Here is a 14,135-nt window from a genome sequence, read left to right as displayed (position 1 = left end):
GACTTAAATTGATTTAATGTAAGTTTTATGATGTCTAAATCAATTAAGATAAGAAAATTGGTGGAGATAAGTACCAACTTAACTAATAAGTTCTTAATCACTTAAGACATTTTACTAAGAATGCTTCTTAATCCTTCTTCTAGTTTTCGAGATTAATACATTCCCTCTCCTTAACTAGAACTCCTAACTAGCTAAATAACTAGTAGTTACTTAACTAACCTAATCTCTAAGCAACCACCCAAGCAAGTGGCTAGACAAGATCACATCACTTAAACTCACATCCCACACAAGCTAGTCTAGGTTTTATCCCCTTATCCTTTTCCACCCTTTCCTCCTTCATAATCAAGAAATTTCCTCATTATTTTACCCTAAATTCACCAGCCAATACTCCATGGAATTACTCTCAACCTTCATCTCATTTTCAGCCACAAGAACTTCCTTCCAAAGCCATCAAAACCATGAACTAAAGGGATGCTCTCCCTTTTGTGTTTCAGCCACCCTATCACCCATCTACACCTTCCTTTTGCTTGATATTTTTACCACCAAATACCCTTGGAAGTTAGTTGTTATGCTACTCAAAATTATAGATTCAAAACAGTGAGTAAACTTCTCTTTTGCTGTGAAGTTTTCGTGACAGCAACATAGCCAAAAGAGTGGCTGTTTTGGAGCATCAAACCAACACCCAAAAGTTCTTCATATTCAACCTTCCATTCTTCAATTATTCACATAAGGTGAGTTCATACCCCTACATATTCATGTTTTCTTCAAGTTTTAGGGGGGGGGGGGGGGGGAATACAAGTTAGAACACTAAACATAACTTAAATTTAAATGACAGCTTTCTACAAAAAAGTTGAGTCCTGTTCACGGACTGTTTTGACCATCTTAAACTTAATATCTTTCAAAACTGTACAATATGCAAATAGTTCAAGTTTATACCTTTCTAAGGACTACTGTCATGCGTTCATACGATTTTTCTACAATTTATGGCGATTTGTATAAAACTGTCTGTCATTTCAGAAGTAATTTCGAACCAGTCTGTGAAGATGTTCATTTTCACACTAGTTTGAGACCACTAAAAATCATAATAAAAATTAGGAACAAAGTAGACTCATTTTATAAACTCTCAGAGGTGACGGATTCAGTTTTTGACTTACAATGATTTTTCTATGAGTTTTCTAAAAACAGGGACAGTAAAGGGTAAAACTGTCAAAAGTGGTTTATAGATTTATTAACACCTTCTAACATTTTTGAGCAATGTTTATACATTAAGGAAGTTAAAACAGAATCATTTAAATATGTTTAATTACAATTTTTACAAAAATGATAAGTACAAAAAGGTCTTTGTATCAAACTTAAGGATTATTTCATGCAAAGTTTCTAATAAAAACGTAAGAATATAAACAACAATTATGAAACATACCAAATCATCTTTTAAAATTTATATATATATATATATATATATATATATATATATATATATATATATATATATATATATATATATATATATAAAACCATTTACATATATATGTTTTGTTTACAAACTTGTCTTCTACATCAAAAATATACATATATAGTTTACGAAACTCTACTCCATTCGTATCTTGTTGAGCAAATGGTAAAATATTGTCAAATGCATATCTAAATATTTCACGTCATTTTTCATAGCTATCCCAGTCTTAGGGGATGATCATTTATACAAACATTTTCAACACAAAAACAAGTAAACTCGTTGAACAAATTTAGTGAGTTTTGTCTTCACGGTACCTTATAAAGTACACACGAAAGTCCTGTTAAATATAACCAGAGTCTCTTGTAGGGAGAGCGTGATAGTTGTGTATAGATCTATACTGGGACCGACAATCCCGCACCTTAGCTGCTTGCAACTGCTAGACCGGCAGGTCTAGGGGTGACAAATGTTATAACGAAATCGACACCTGAAGAACGTTGCGAACAAGGCAGTTTGGGTCAATCAAGCATGATTATAAGATAAAAATTAAAACTCACGTAAAACAACAATGACACTTTTAGTTTACGCAAAGACAGTCTTCAAACAGTTTTATATACAAACAAAACTGCATAACATCATTTTAAGTAGGAAAATTACTTATACGCTTCGGTCTTGGTTCATTTAAGGCCACATCTCATTTTAGGGAAAATATAGGATTTTCCGGAAAACAAACATTACTACATTTCATAGAAAAGGTTTACAATATACATACAAATGCTTATGAACTCACCAACTTAAATGTTGATACTCTCTTTTAAATAACTTGTATTCTCAGGAAATCAATAAATCAGGTAACAATTGGCTTTGAGGATGGGACGCTTAGGCGTCTACACAAATCTTTTGACAACATATTGTAATTGATATTCTGAAATATGTAATACGTAGAAATGATGTAACTTTTTTTAATTATATATATGTTGGTTGTGTTTGCTTTGAACATTTATACTTAACTGTTATGATATACTACATGATAGTCACCCGCCCCTGGACGTTTCCGCCATCCTGGTTTGGGGGTGTGACAATTTTGCCATCATGTTCAAACGAAAACCCCAAAAAAGAATTTCAGCTTTTGATTATCATACACAAACACAATTTCAGTTTTTAGTTTTCATTGTGTTTGGGTTATGATGTGATAATGTTCAAGAGATTTTCTAGATTTGACAAACAAGAACATTTGCTAATAACTCGCCGGAATATTCATGTTCATCGAAATCTCGCCGAAGAGGACAAAAAGACCGAAAACCTTCAATAAGGGTCGACGGAATCATTCCCGTCCTTCCCGCTACCCGCTAAACCCTTTCTGGAAGGAGGCGAACCCGCCTAAACCCCATCCCTCCCAACCCATCTTCCCCATATTCCTTCTCTTCTAGCGGTTTGAGGAACCCTCAATACCCTCTCTTTCTCTCTTGCGCTCCTCCCGCTCATCCCTCTCTTCCTGCTTGGTCAAACCCGCTCACTCCAACCCTCTATGATTCCCTCATTCCTAACAGGTGATAGCCAGTCAGAATGGGTAATGTGAACACAAACAAAAAATTAAATGGTATATTAAATAAAAAAAAAAAAATGATCTACTGAAAACAAACCAAACAAATAATTATCCTCTTAAATCATTTTTCCTATAAACTATACAGCAAAAACCCATAAATAAAGGCATTACAAATTTACTATCTTTTGGAAGTCAAATAAACGAAATCAAAAGTCAAAATTGAGACTTATAGTATGGGTGCCCTGTTGCCATTGATGCACGAAAGTGAAGAAGCTGCAAAAACAAGCTTTTGATTCTTAGACCAGTCTTCAAGGTATCATATTCCCCATCTTCTGATAATCTTACACTCCTCTTTCCTCTTCATTTAGGTTTTTAGGGTTTCCTTCTATAACTTTTTGGTTTATGTAAACATCTGTCACACTTTAGGTAAGTTTGCATATTCGTGGAAGAAATCTGATCCGCGAAATTGGTATGCTTACATAAGAATATCGTTCGATTGATCGGTAGTTGTATCATGCTCACTTATACTGTCCATTTGTATGAGAACCGAGAAGAATAATCATCAACGAAACTGAAAGTGAACATACGTAGATTTTTAGAGTAACTGAAATTTCTTAATGCATAAAGTACACTTGTTGCTTGATTAAACACTTATCGAAAAGCAATCACCTGAATTGTTGCACATTAGGGCCTAATTTTAAGTTATTTGTGATTGGAGTTTCTTAGTGTCGATTGTCGAACTTATCCATCTAATTCATGTGTTTTCTAGGCATCAAACCCTCACATTATCGATCACAATCAAGTTCTATTCATCTTCATTGACCAATGGGATTAACATTCGTATGATCGTCAGATAACCTTGATCACAAATAAGTAAAACCAAAATGGAAGCAAATGAAAGAGTGAAAGATACAGCAGAAGAAGAAGAAGAACAAGTATGGAGTTGGGGAGCAGGTACAGAGGGACAACTAGGAACAGGCAAGCTTCAAGATGAACACCTTCCTCAACTTCTCCATATCCTTCCTTCTTTATCTCTCCTTTCTTGTGGTGGGGCCCATGTCATTGCCCTTACACCAGGTATCCTCATACCCCCCCTATTTACATGTATGCCATCTGTTTTTTATCTTTATGCAATCGTTCTCTCTTTCTTTACAGATAAAAAAGTGTTGACTTGGGGAAGGGGTACATCTGGACAACTTGGCCATGGAAATCTTGTCAATAGCTTAGAACCAAAAATTATTGATGCTTTAAATGAATTCAATATAACCCATGTCTCAGCTGGATGGAATCACTCAGGTTTTGTTTCAGGTTTGTACTCACTTGAGAGTTCTTGAAAATGTCATTTTTAACAATATTGATCATAATCTGATTTTTCTTTATTTGGTTTTAGAATGTGGACAACTTTTTACTTGTGGAGATGGGCAATTTGGTCAACTTGGACATGGTGATTACAAGTCACAAAGTTATCCAGTCAAAGTCTCGTCTTTTTCATCCAAACATGTTGACCAAATTGCATGTGGGATGCGTCATTCATTAGTCTTGTTGAAAGGTAATCTTGATAGTTGTGATTTGTGAATATTCATTTATTATCCATAAAAGCTTTGTTTCTTTGCTTATATGATTGAATTTTTAGATCATGGAAACCAAATATTTAGTTTTGGTTATGGAAAACGTGGTCAACTAGGAATATCTAATAAAGTCAAATCAATAAATCTTCCACAAAGTGTTAATGGATTGAAGGAAGTCAATGTTAGTAGTATCATTGCAAATGGAGATCATAGTGCAGCATTATCTGGTTAGTGATAGTAATAATTTAAGTTAAAGAAACTTCACATCTCACTAATCATAATTTCTTTTCCATTTATTTTTAATATTTTAATCACATTTTGTTGTTAGAAAATGGTGATTTGTACACTTGGGGAAGAGGGTTTGGAAGTAAAGCAGATGTGTCTAGTCCCAATTTGGTAATTTCACCATTCTCATTCACACAGACTGCCCTTGGTTGGAATCATGCCTTAATATTAACAGGTAGAATTTAAAAAATCAAATTTATATTATATAAGATAATAAAATATTGTCATTGTTTATTAATTCTTGTAACCAAACTTATTACAGATGAAGGGGAAATTGTTATGCTAGGTGGCAGCCATCATGGGGTTCTTAACAGCCTTCAAAAGGGCAATTCGGTCAAACGTATGCACCTAATAAAAAAAACTCATAACACAAAATTTTATAAAATTTATAATTTTTTATAATCTTGATTTACAGAGGATTCAAACGAAGCCCATGTGGAAAAAATTCATGGACTTGATGGGATAAAAGTTGTTGGGATTGCTTCGGGATCAGAGCATTCTGTTCTTACAACAGGCAAGAATTTTGGGTTTTATATATTATTATTTTTTTTTTGCTTCTTTATTATTAATAATAATAAAAAAATGTATAAATTTTATGTAGAAAATGGAGTGGTGATGACATGGGGGTGGGGTGAACATGGTCAACTTGGGTTAGGGAAGACATGTGACGAGAAAAGTCCACAAGTTGTAACATTTGGTCAAAATCAAGATATGACATCAAAGGTGTATTGTGGGAGTGGTTTTACATTTGTTGTTAGGAATTTGAAGTGCAAATAGTCATGAATCATGAAAATAGATTTGTTAATTTATTTAATTAGTTGTGTGGCATGATTGAATGGAATTGTTAAAAATGGAATTGGAATGGTTTGTTATATTGTTTATTGTGTTTGGTTGTTTTCAAATATGAATTGAGTTATTCAACCATGTTGTTTGTTATGCATGATTAATTAAATGGGTAAATATAAGTAAATTGATAGATAAAGAGAATAATGTTATTTTTAAGTAATTTTTAATTAAATATATTATAGACAAAATTATGTAAATGGTCCGTGTGGTTCGTCAGATTCGCAAGTTTCACCCCAAATGTTTTTTCACTACATGAATGGTCCTTATAGTTTCAATTTCTTACGTGGTGGTCTCGACTATTCTACTCTTTTATTCCGTTCCAAATTGATAGTCTAATTTTGATTTTTGAAGTTTTTTTTCTTAAACTTTGATCTTAAATATTTTTATTTATATTATATATTACTTGATAAAACTTATAATAATGAAAAAAACATTTAAAATGCAATGCATTTATATATTTTGCATCAACTATTATCTATAAAAAAACAAAAATATTTAAGTTCAAAGTTGAAGAAAAAAGACTTCAAAAGTCAAAAGTGGACTATCAATTTGAAACAGAGGAAAGCTTATTCCAAAAGATTTGGAAATACCATAGTTGTCTGAACTAGACATCTATAATAGAAGAAATTCAAGTTAGTTGTTATAAGTTCTTAACATAACACCCAAAATGAAATATTAAGGCTAGGTCCCAATACAATATTATACAATTCAGAAGAGGGATACCATAATCCAATTGTAAAATATTTGAAGGTAGGTAAATGACAATTTACCAATTTCCACTATGAAAAACGAAAAAGAATATTAGGCTTTAAATGAATTGAAATTCCTAGATCTTTTAAGATTCATTAAACTTTTCAATGGCATGTTTAAATCTCGATTATATTGTTCAAGTTTGTGACTAGGATGCCAGGATCACAAACAAGGTGTGAATAACCATGCAAATTAGCTTGGTACACTTAATATTACAAATCATCTAATCAATATGATAGTTAACCACACACACTCCACTAACGATTTGATAAGGGGCAAAGTGCAATTTCATGGGTTAGCATCAAATTCACATTTTTTCTAAGTAACTAAGATTGGGAATTTATAAGTGTTTAGTTACTTGGTATTTTCATTATACTTTTAATGAGAATTAATGTCATATCCTACCCATTCGGCTAACGACCATTTTATAAGCAGTAATCTTACACCCCCCTTATAGACCGACTTCGTGAATGAGGTCTACTGACGGTAAGACTGACTTTTAACTTATATATATATATATATATATATATATATATATATATATATATAATATTAAACTTTTTAATTTTATATAGTATAAGGGTGTATTTTAAACATTTAAAATAATAGGTGGTTTAATCTTTTAATTAAAATTGACTTTTAATTTAATTAAGCTTAAACCATGTTATTATGGATTTATTAAACTTCTCTTTTAATTAAACACTTTAATTAATTTAATAAATTCCATAAGGTGTAATTGAACTATTCAAACCATCTAGGTTATTAAAAATTCAAATTAAAACTTTTTAATTAATTTTTAAGTTATGAACCTATGAGTTGCATCTTTTGAAACCTTTCAATTATAGGAGTTAATATTTTCATAATTTGAGACTTTTCAAATACCAAAAGTTGAGGGCATGTTTTGTAACTCTTGAAAACTTTTCATTTCCATAACTTATAAGTTTAATGTCATTTTAATGGATGAGACTTTTCATGTTCCATAACTTGATGACAAGTTATGGAAGTCATTAAACAACATTTAGATCAATTTCAACAAATAGAATTATCATATAATCTAGGAATGATCTAATTTAACTCATATGGCAAGATAATTTATATCAACAATTTACAAGCAACTTTGTTTATCATATAAGTAAAAATTTAACTTAAAACTTTGACAATTATCTTTTAATTGGAAGAAGATCATCATTACCAAATCTGAAAATACAATTGTCATGATTACTAAATAGTTTGTGGTAATGATCATATTCCAATTCTGGCTAAAAACTTGAAATTCTGCAACCAGAAGCACCTACTCGACGAGTGCATGAGCCTGACTCATCGAGTTGCCCTTTTACTGAGTGGACTCGGCGAGTCAGCCAGTGGACTCGGTGAGTTCATCAGTCGGAGGCCATGAAATCGATTTTTTTCAACTTTGAAAATTAACAAGCATCAAATATAACAAAAAACAATCCTAGGCTCTTATACAACTGTTGGGTTTTAAGCACTATAACACTCATATGGCGCACATGCAACCCTACATGCTTTGGATCTATCTTTTCTCTAATTATACATGCAATAAAATTTCCAAAGCATGAAGCCTACATATAGCATACAATTTGGTTCATGAATCATAAACCTAGTTAGAATAATACCTCTTTATTGTAGCTTGTAGTTTCGGCCTTTCAAAAGCTTAGCACCTCAAGTGTGATGCCTCAAATGGTTCACAAACACCATGAACAAAAGAGGGCTTTGAGAGAGAGTATGGAGCACACAAAATTAGTTATATAAACTCTTAGAACACATAGGGTTATGATTTTGGCTAAGGGGAAACATTTATATAGTGTAGGATTCCAAGAGTCATGGGTAAACCCTAATTCGTACACTTGGGTTATGATCCATATCTCATGTGGGATAACTCTTATGGATACTTACATAAACTTAGCCCAACATGGATCAATAGCCCAAACACTATATATCACTGATTTTCATAATTAGTCACCATGAATTTAATTAGTTAATTTTGATTACTAAATTAATTCCAAATTAATTCTTGATCAATACTAATTAAATAATATGATTTCATATTAATATATTATACTTGTAATATATTAATAAATTATAAATAACCTCTTTCTCAAATATCCATCCTATTAGATTGTTCTGGTGAACGCAACCCAAATGGACCATGCTACTCTCGGGTCAAGTACATACCAATTATAGTTATGGGCTTAGACACCTAATCCAATATCTCACACCTGGTCCAACCACCATGTTACCAAGAGTACAAAATAATATGGCTACCCAACCTATAAACCTTTCTGCATCATACACAGACCACCCACTTAATCCTGCAACTTAAAATCCCAAACCTTGACCCAACGGTCTCTACCAGGTCCGATCTGTATTGTCATAATCACACAGGCCTCGCCTATGGTCCTACTCGTCTAGAGCTACACAGGCCCGACTCCGCCTCAGACCCCAACGATCCTCAACCCAAAACAGATAAATACTCCTCGACATCTCTGACCGGCATGTACAAGGCATGAACTGCTTCCCTCTCCAAGCTCATGACCACCTCTAACAGTAGTCTAGCTCGAATTGGTGAATGCTATGATCCCACCGCAGTATTACAACACGTCAACCAACCATGGTTACCACCCATAGCCTTACCACACCCTAACCATCACAACCACACGCCTCCTAAGAAACTTGCATCCAAACAAATGTTCAGGTTATGCTTCGAATCCCAAAGTCGACAACCTGGACTTGACCACAACCTTGTTATGCATAAAAAAGACGTTGACCATCGGTTGGGAAGTTTCCTTAACTCTCACTTACACAATCTTAATCTAACGACCACTTGGTTCGTCTCTCTCCTTTGTCAGGATGTGAAACTTGCCCTTGTTCCACACCCTTCCAAACTTTCAGAAATCCAGATCGATTCTCCCCTACTTGGATTTGACGAAGCTCTCTCACTTATTAGTTCTGATGGGTCTCTGAACTGTCTACCACAATTAGCATGAACCACTTATAACCTGTGCTAATCAATACTAGCGTTCCATTGCTATCCAAACTCCATGATCATCCAACTCCTGAAATCCTGAAGAATAATCTTGAAATATTGGCCATTCTGATATTCTAATTCACCTCCCATGCTACCATACAAAATCCAGAGCTCTTATGCATGTGACTGGAACTATAACCCTTACTATTAACCGATGAATCTTTATCCCAACTTCCATCCTCTTAGAATACTTAAATCCTGATCGACTGCAACCTGAGCGAATATAAACACCCGTGACATTTCAAATGACCAAACAACTCATGCAGCTAACACCACCAGCTTCCTATTGTCGCTCCTTTCCTAGCAGTACTAGTGTTTGAACCTAATAGTTCTTCCATAGGCAACTACCGCTCCTACCAGAATAATTACTAAAATCACTGAACCTTGATGACACTGGAGAACTAACTCGTTGAATCCTAACCATACACCTTCTACACAATACCCCCTGAATCGATCTCGACCAAAACTAGGATAACAATCGAACACATTGGAACCCGCTATACGAGATACAACCCCTCAGTAACCCACTATTTCTTCATGGCATGAAAAAGGCACATAAAAATTCTTGAAGATATAACCGAACAATAACATGGAATTAAACCAAATATAACACTTACCCAAACCAATAAAAGTAACGCCCGTAGATCAGGACTAGTTAATTTAGAGACGATAAGCATCAAAAATGACTTTTTGATGTAATATTATTTAGAAGGATTAATCTTACCTAAGTTATAGTATATGTTACAAGGATTTTGTGCATATAAAGAACGCCGAAATCCAAGTTATAACAAAGAAGTTATGACTTGTCGAAGTTTCGCGACAAAACCGACACAACACAGCGCGACGTAATAAGTGAATTTACGTTAGAGCGATATTTAGCCTTAGCGATATAACTGAAAGTCATAGAGTTCATTAAACCGTGAGCGTGCATAAAAAGAACGTCCAAATCTGACTTTGTATGAGGAAGTTATGATTTTTCTAAGTTCCGACTTAGCAGTATGCAGCCCGAAATACTCGATTTGAGATCGAGCGGTTTTTAGCCGAAACAATCTAAACGAGAATTGAAGATCTCATTAATAGTAGTGAAACGATAAAAAGATAGGTGAAAACGGACGTCGGATGAAGAAGTTATGAATTTATAACGGAGTTTTCCTCTCCCGGCCTACTAAAAATAAATAATAAAAATAAAGTCAAAATTAGCCGACGGAGTCTAAACGAAAGTTGTAGAGCATAGTCTCATATACGTGGGGATATAAAGAACGTCGAAAACAGAGCTCAAATGAGGGAGATATGAATTTTTGAAGTTTATTAAATAATTTAGATATTTAATTTAATTATAAAATACCCGATATTATCCAAAGGGGGGGAGTCAGCTGTCAGCGAGCTTATCCAAGTTACACCCAGCGTAACCTTAATTACGCCCAACGTAATTCGGTGGTTCAGCCCCTATAAAAGGGAAGCGAGGGCAGCCGAGTTCTTTGCTCATTTCTTCCCTTTCTCTCTCGTTTTCGCATCGTTTTTCGTGCAAGAAATATCCCGAAGCCCCGGTATCATTCCCAAGACCCGAAGCAAGTCCCGAGGACCCGAAGGTCCTGAGAAGTGAAATTCCCGAGCCGAAGCTCTGCCCGCGAGAAGCCCGATTTTTGCGAAGATCTTCCAGATCTACCGAAGAATACTACTTTTACAAGCCGTAGTGCTGTCCGAGCATCGTCTAATCAAGTGAGTGTATAGTTACTTTCTTCTAACACATAAATATAAAGTATTAGCTATGAAATACGTGCTATGTGTTATATATATTATTTTTCTATTTGAGATGGGCTTGGAATTGATGTTTTTATACGTGTGTTAAATGATTTAAACTGTATATGTATTTTATATCTACAAATGTATCGGGTAGAACATGGGTAGATGAAATAGCGGCGACTATGAGACGTAGTGCCTATTGAGTAAAGCCTTGGTGACAATGCGACTTCGTACCTATTGAGTAAGCTTTGGTGACGATGTGACTTCGTGCCTATTGAGTAAACCCTGACGACTATGTGACTTCGTGCCTATTGATAAACCTTGGTGACGATGTGACTTCGTGCCTATTGCATAAACCTTGGTGACTATGGAGTTAGCGCCTGATAACTATGGATTTAGTATTCGATAGATAAGCTTTGGCAGCAATGGACTTCGTGCCAATTCCTTAGGTAAATCCTTAGGAATGAATGAATGAAGGATAATGGATTCTTAGGGTAAACCCTTGAGAAAATAAAGTAGATATGGGGATGGGTATTTGGGTTGATTGTTTGATAATTGAATAGAATAAATGTATTATTGTGGGTTGAAAACCCTATATGCTCACCAGACTCCCAAGCCTGACCCACTCAGTTTTCTTTGCATTACAGGTAAAGGCACAAGGGTATAAGTTAGTGGACTTGATGAGAGATTTTGGATTATCGACCAGTAGTTATAAATAACTGTTGTAAGGTCTATTTTATATTGTTTATGCTTTTGGTATGTATCAGAACATGACATCCCGACGTTTTATTATTAAATAAAAAAATACATTCTCTTTGAGAAATATTTTGATAAGTTATTATCATATCTTGTTTTAGGAACAAATTCCGCAACCGTTTTCTTTAAACGATTACTCTGATTTATAAAACAAAGCATAAACAAATTGGTCTTTTCTGGCCGTGAAATTGGGGATCTCACAGTTGGTATCAGAGCATTAGTTTAAGCGAACTAGGAATTTGTAGGATATCTAGACTTAAACTTAGAATGCTAAGCGATGATTGTGAGATGAGTGTCTACCATATTTTAAGACACGAGCACTAGTATATTTTAGGAAAGTTGCCTAAAATGCTTTTGTGTGCTAAATGTTATATGTTTTCCATATATGATATTATTTGTTCGGATCTATGGTTTGCTGCCGACTGGATCTAGAAACCTTATGTGTTTATGATTCTAAGCGTATGTCTACGGTATTAGAACTAACATGTAAACTTTTTGGAGTGATAAGGATGATTTGAATATCTATCGTGAATGAGGATCTAATTTCACTTTATTCGGTGTATAGATCAAAAATGGTGAGAACAAAGAGTGGAGTTGGAAACGTGGACGAAAACAGGAATCAAATACCTGTAATAGAGCCAGATCCAACATCGTGACCCATAAGGGCTCACGTCGTGAGTATCAAGGGTATGTGCGGTTCTTCCAATTGGGGTCACGTTGTAACTCTAAGGCCTTCGTCTTCCTATCCAAAATTGCCACCGGCCTCTCCATATAATTCAAGCGCTCATCAACCTAAATACCGTCCATGGTAATTACCACTAAATCATCAATCACACACTTCCGAAGCCGAGAAACTTGGAAGGTGCTGTGAATTTGGCTTAGCTCCTCAGGCAGATCCAGCTGGTAGGCTACCTTGCCTACCCTAGCCATAACTCGGAATGGTCTAATCAGGGACCCAACTTTCCACTCTACCTAATGTGTATACCACCCTTACAGGGTGATACCTTTAGTAAAACCACATCCTCGACTTGGAACTCTAACTTGGATCATCATCTATCGACATAACTCTTCTGTCGGCTTTGGGCTGTCTACAACCTCTGCCTGATTTGCTAGAAGAGCTCTATCATTTGGAGAACTACCTCAGTCTTTCCTATGAACCTGTGGTTGCCCTCTCCTTAAAAATTTGGTGTACGACACTTCCTCCCGTAGAGAAGGTTGAAAGGCGATGCACAATACTAGAATGGTAGATGTTGTAAGAAAACTTGGCTACGGGAAGGTAGGAGTCCCAACTCAATCTGAAATTGATGATGCAAGCCCTCAACATATCCTCGAGCGTCTGAATGGTCCATTCACTCTGTCCATCAGTCTTAGGGTGATAAGTAGTGCTGAAATGCAGTCTCGTACCCAAATCCTCATGAAACTTCTGCCAAAACCAATAAGTAAACTGAACATCTTTGTTAGATATGATACAGACTGGTACACCATGGCGAGTGACAATCTCACACACATACATTTCGTCCAACTTGTTGGCTGAAGAACTCTCCCGAATGGAGAGAAAGTGGGCACTCTTGGTAAGCCAGTTGACTATGAACCAAATAACTTCAAATCCCTTGGTTGTCCAAGAATACTTGGTGATGAAACCCATAGTGATCTACTCCCATTTCCACATGGGCACCTCCAAAGGCTGAAGCTTGCCATGCGACCTTTGGTACTCTGCCTTGACCATCCGGAAGGTCAAGCATCTCTCCACATACCATGCTATCTCCCGCTTCATTTAGGTTTACTAATAACTAAGTCTCAAATCCCGATACATCTTGGTGGCTCCAGGATGAATCAAGAACCTGGACTTATGAGCCTCCTCCAATACTATCTGTCGAATCTCACCAGAGAATAGGACCCAAAACTGACCTCACCGGGTCAAAAGCCTACAACTCTCGGTAGCAAATTTGTCAATCTCACCTCTAATCCTCTCATTCTTCTAGTTTTCCATCTTGACTCCCTCGGTTTAAGCTTCCGTGATCAAATACATAAGTGGGGAGTCAATGGTCATCCTCAAATGAATTATGACATATGGCGGGAACTATTTGAAACTCATTGCATTGGATACGGTCTCGCTGGTCATCTTCAACCTCCGACTGATAAGTA

The 14,135-nt window shown here is 35.4% G+C and overlaps 1 protein-coding gene across 1 annotated transcript; it reads left to right on the top strand.

Annotated features, from left to right (window-relative positions):
• The first annotated feature begins 3,162 nt into the window (after window positions 1-3,162).
• On the top strand, window positions 3,163-5,770 carry LOC145036304 (Regulator of chromosome condensation (RCC1) family protein). The gene is made up of 9 exons (XM_078984753.1): window positions 3,163-3,309; window positions 3,766-4,073; window positions 4,152-4,304; window positions 4,387-4,545; window positions 4,630-4,791; window positions 4,893-5,024; window positions 5,112-5,189; window positions 5,265-5,363; window positions 5,451-5,770. Exons 2-9 carry the CDS (start codon window positions 3,881-3,883, stop codon window positions 5,624-5,626), a joined length of 1,152 nt encoding a protein of 383 aa, XP_078840879.1. The 5' UTR covers window positions 3,163-3,309; window positions 3,766-3,880; the 3' UTR covers window positions 5,627-5,770.
• The last annotated feature ends 8,365 nt before the right edge of the window (window positions 5,771-14,135 follow it).

This window comes from Lactuca saligna, chromosome 3, assembly GCF_052625555.1.
Source record: "Lactuca saligna cultivar CGN05327 chromosome 3, ASM5262555v1, whole genome shotgun sequence".
In the NCBI taxonomy this organism is placed as follows: domain Eukaryota; kingdom Viridiplantae; phylum Streptophyta; class Magnoliopsida; order Asterales; family Asteraceae; genus Lactuca; species Lactuca saligna.
The sequence above is the reverse complement of the archived record's forward strand: the minus strand, read 5'-3'. Positions and strand labels throughout refer to the sequence as shown.

Coding starts and splice junctions, on each gene's coding strand:
- LOC145036304 (XM_078984753.1), top strand. CDS start 3,881: ATGGAAGCAAATGAAAGAGTGAAAGATACAGCAGAAGAAGAAGAAGAA. Junction 4,074..4,151: donor TGTCATTGCCCTTACACCAG/GTATCCTCATAC, acceptor CTTTCTTTACAG/ATAAAAAAGTGTTGACTTGG. Junction 4,546..4,629: donor TTCATTAGTCTTGTTGAAAG/GTAATCTTGATA, acceptor TTGAATTTTTAG/ATCATGGAAACCAAATATTT.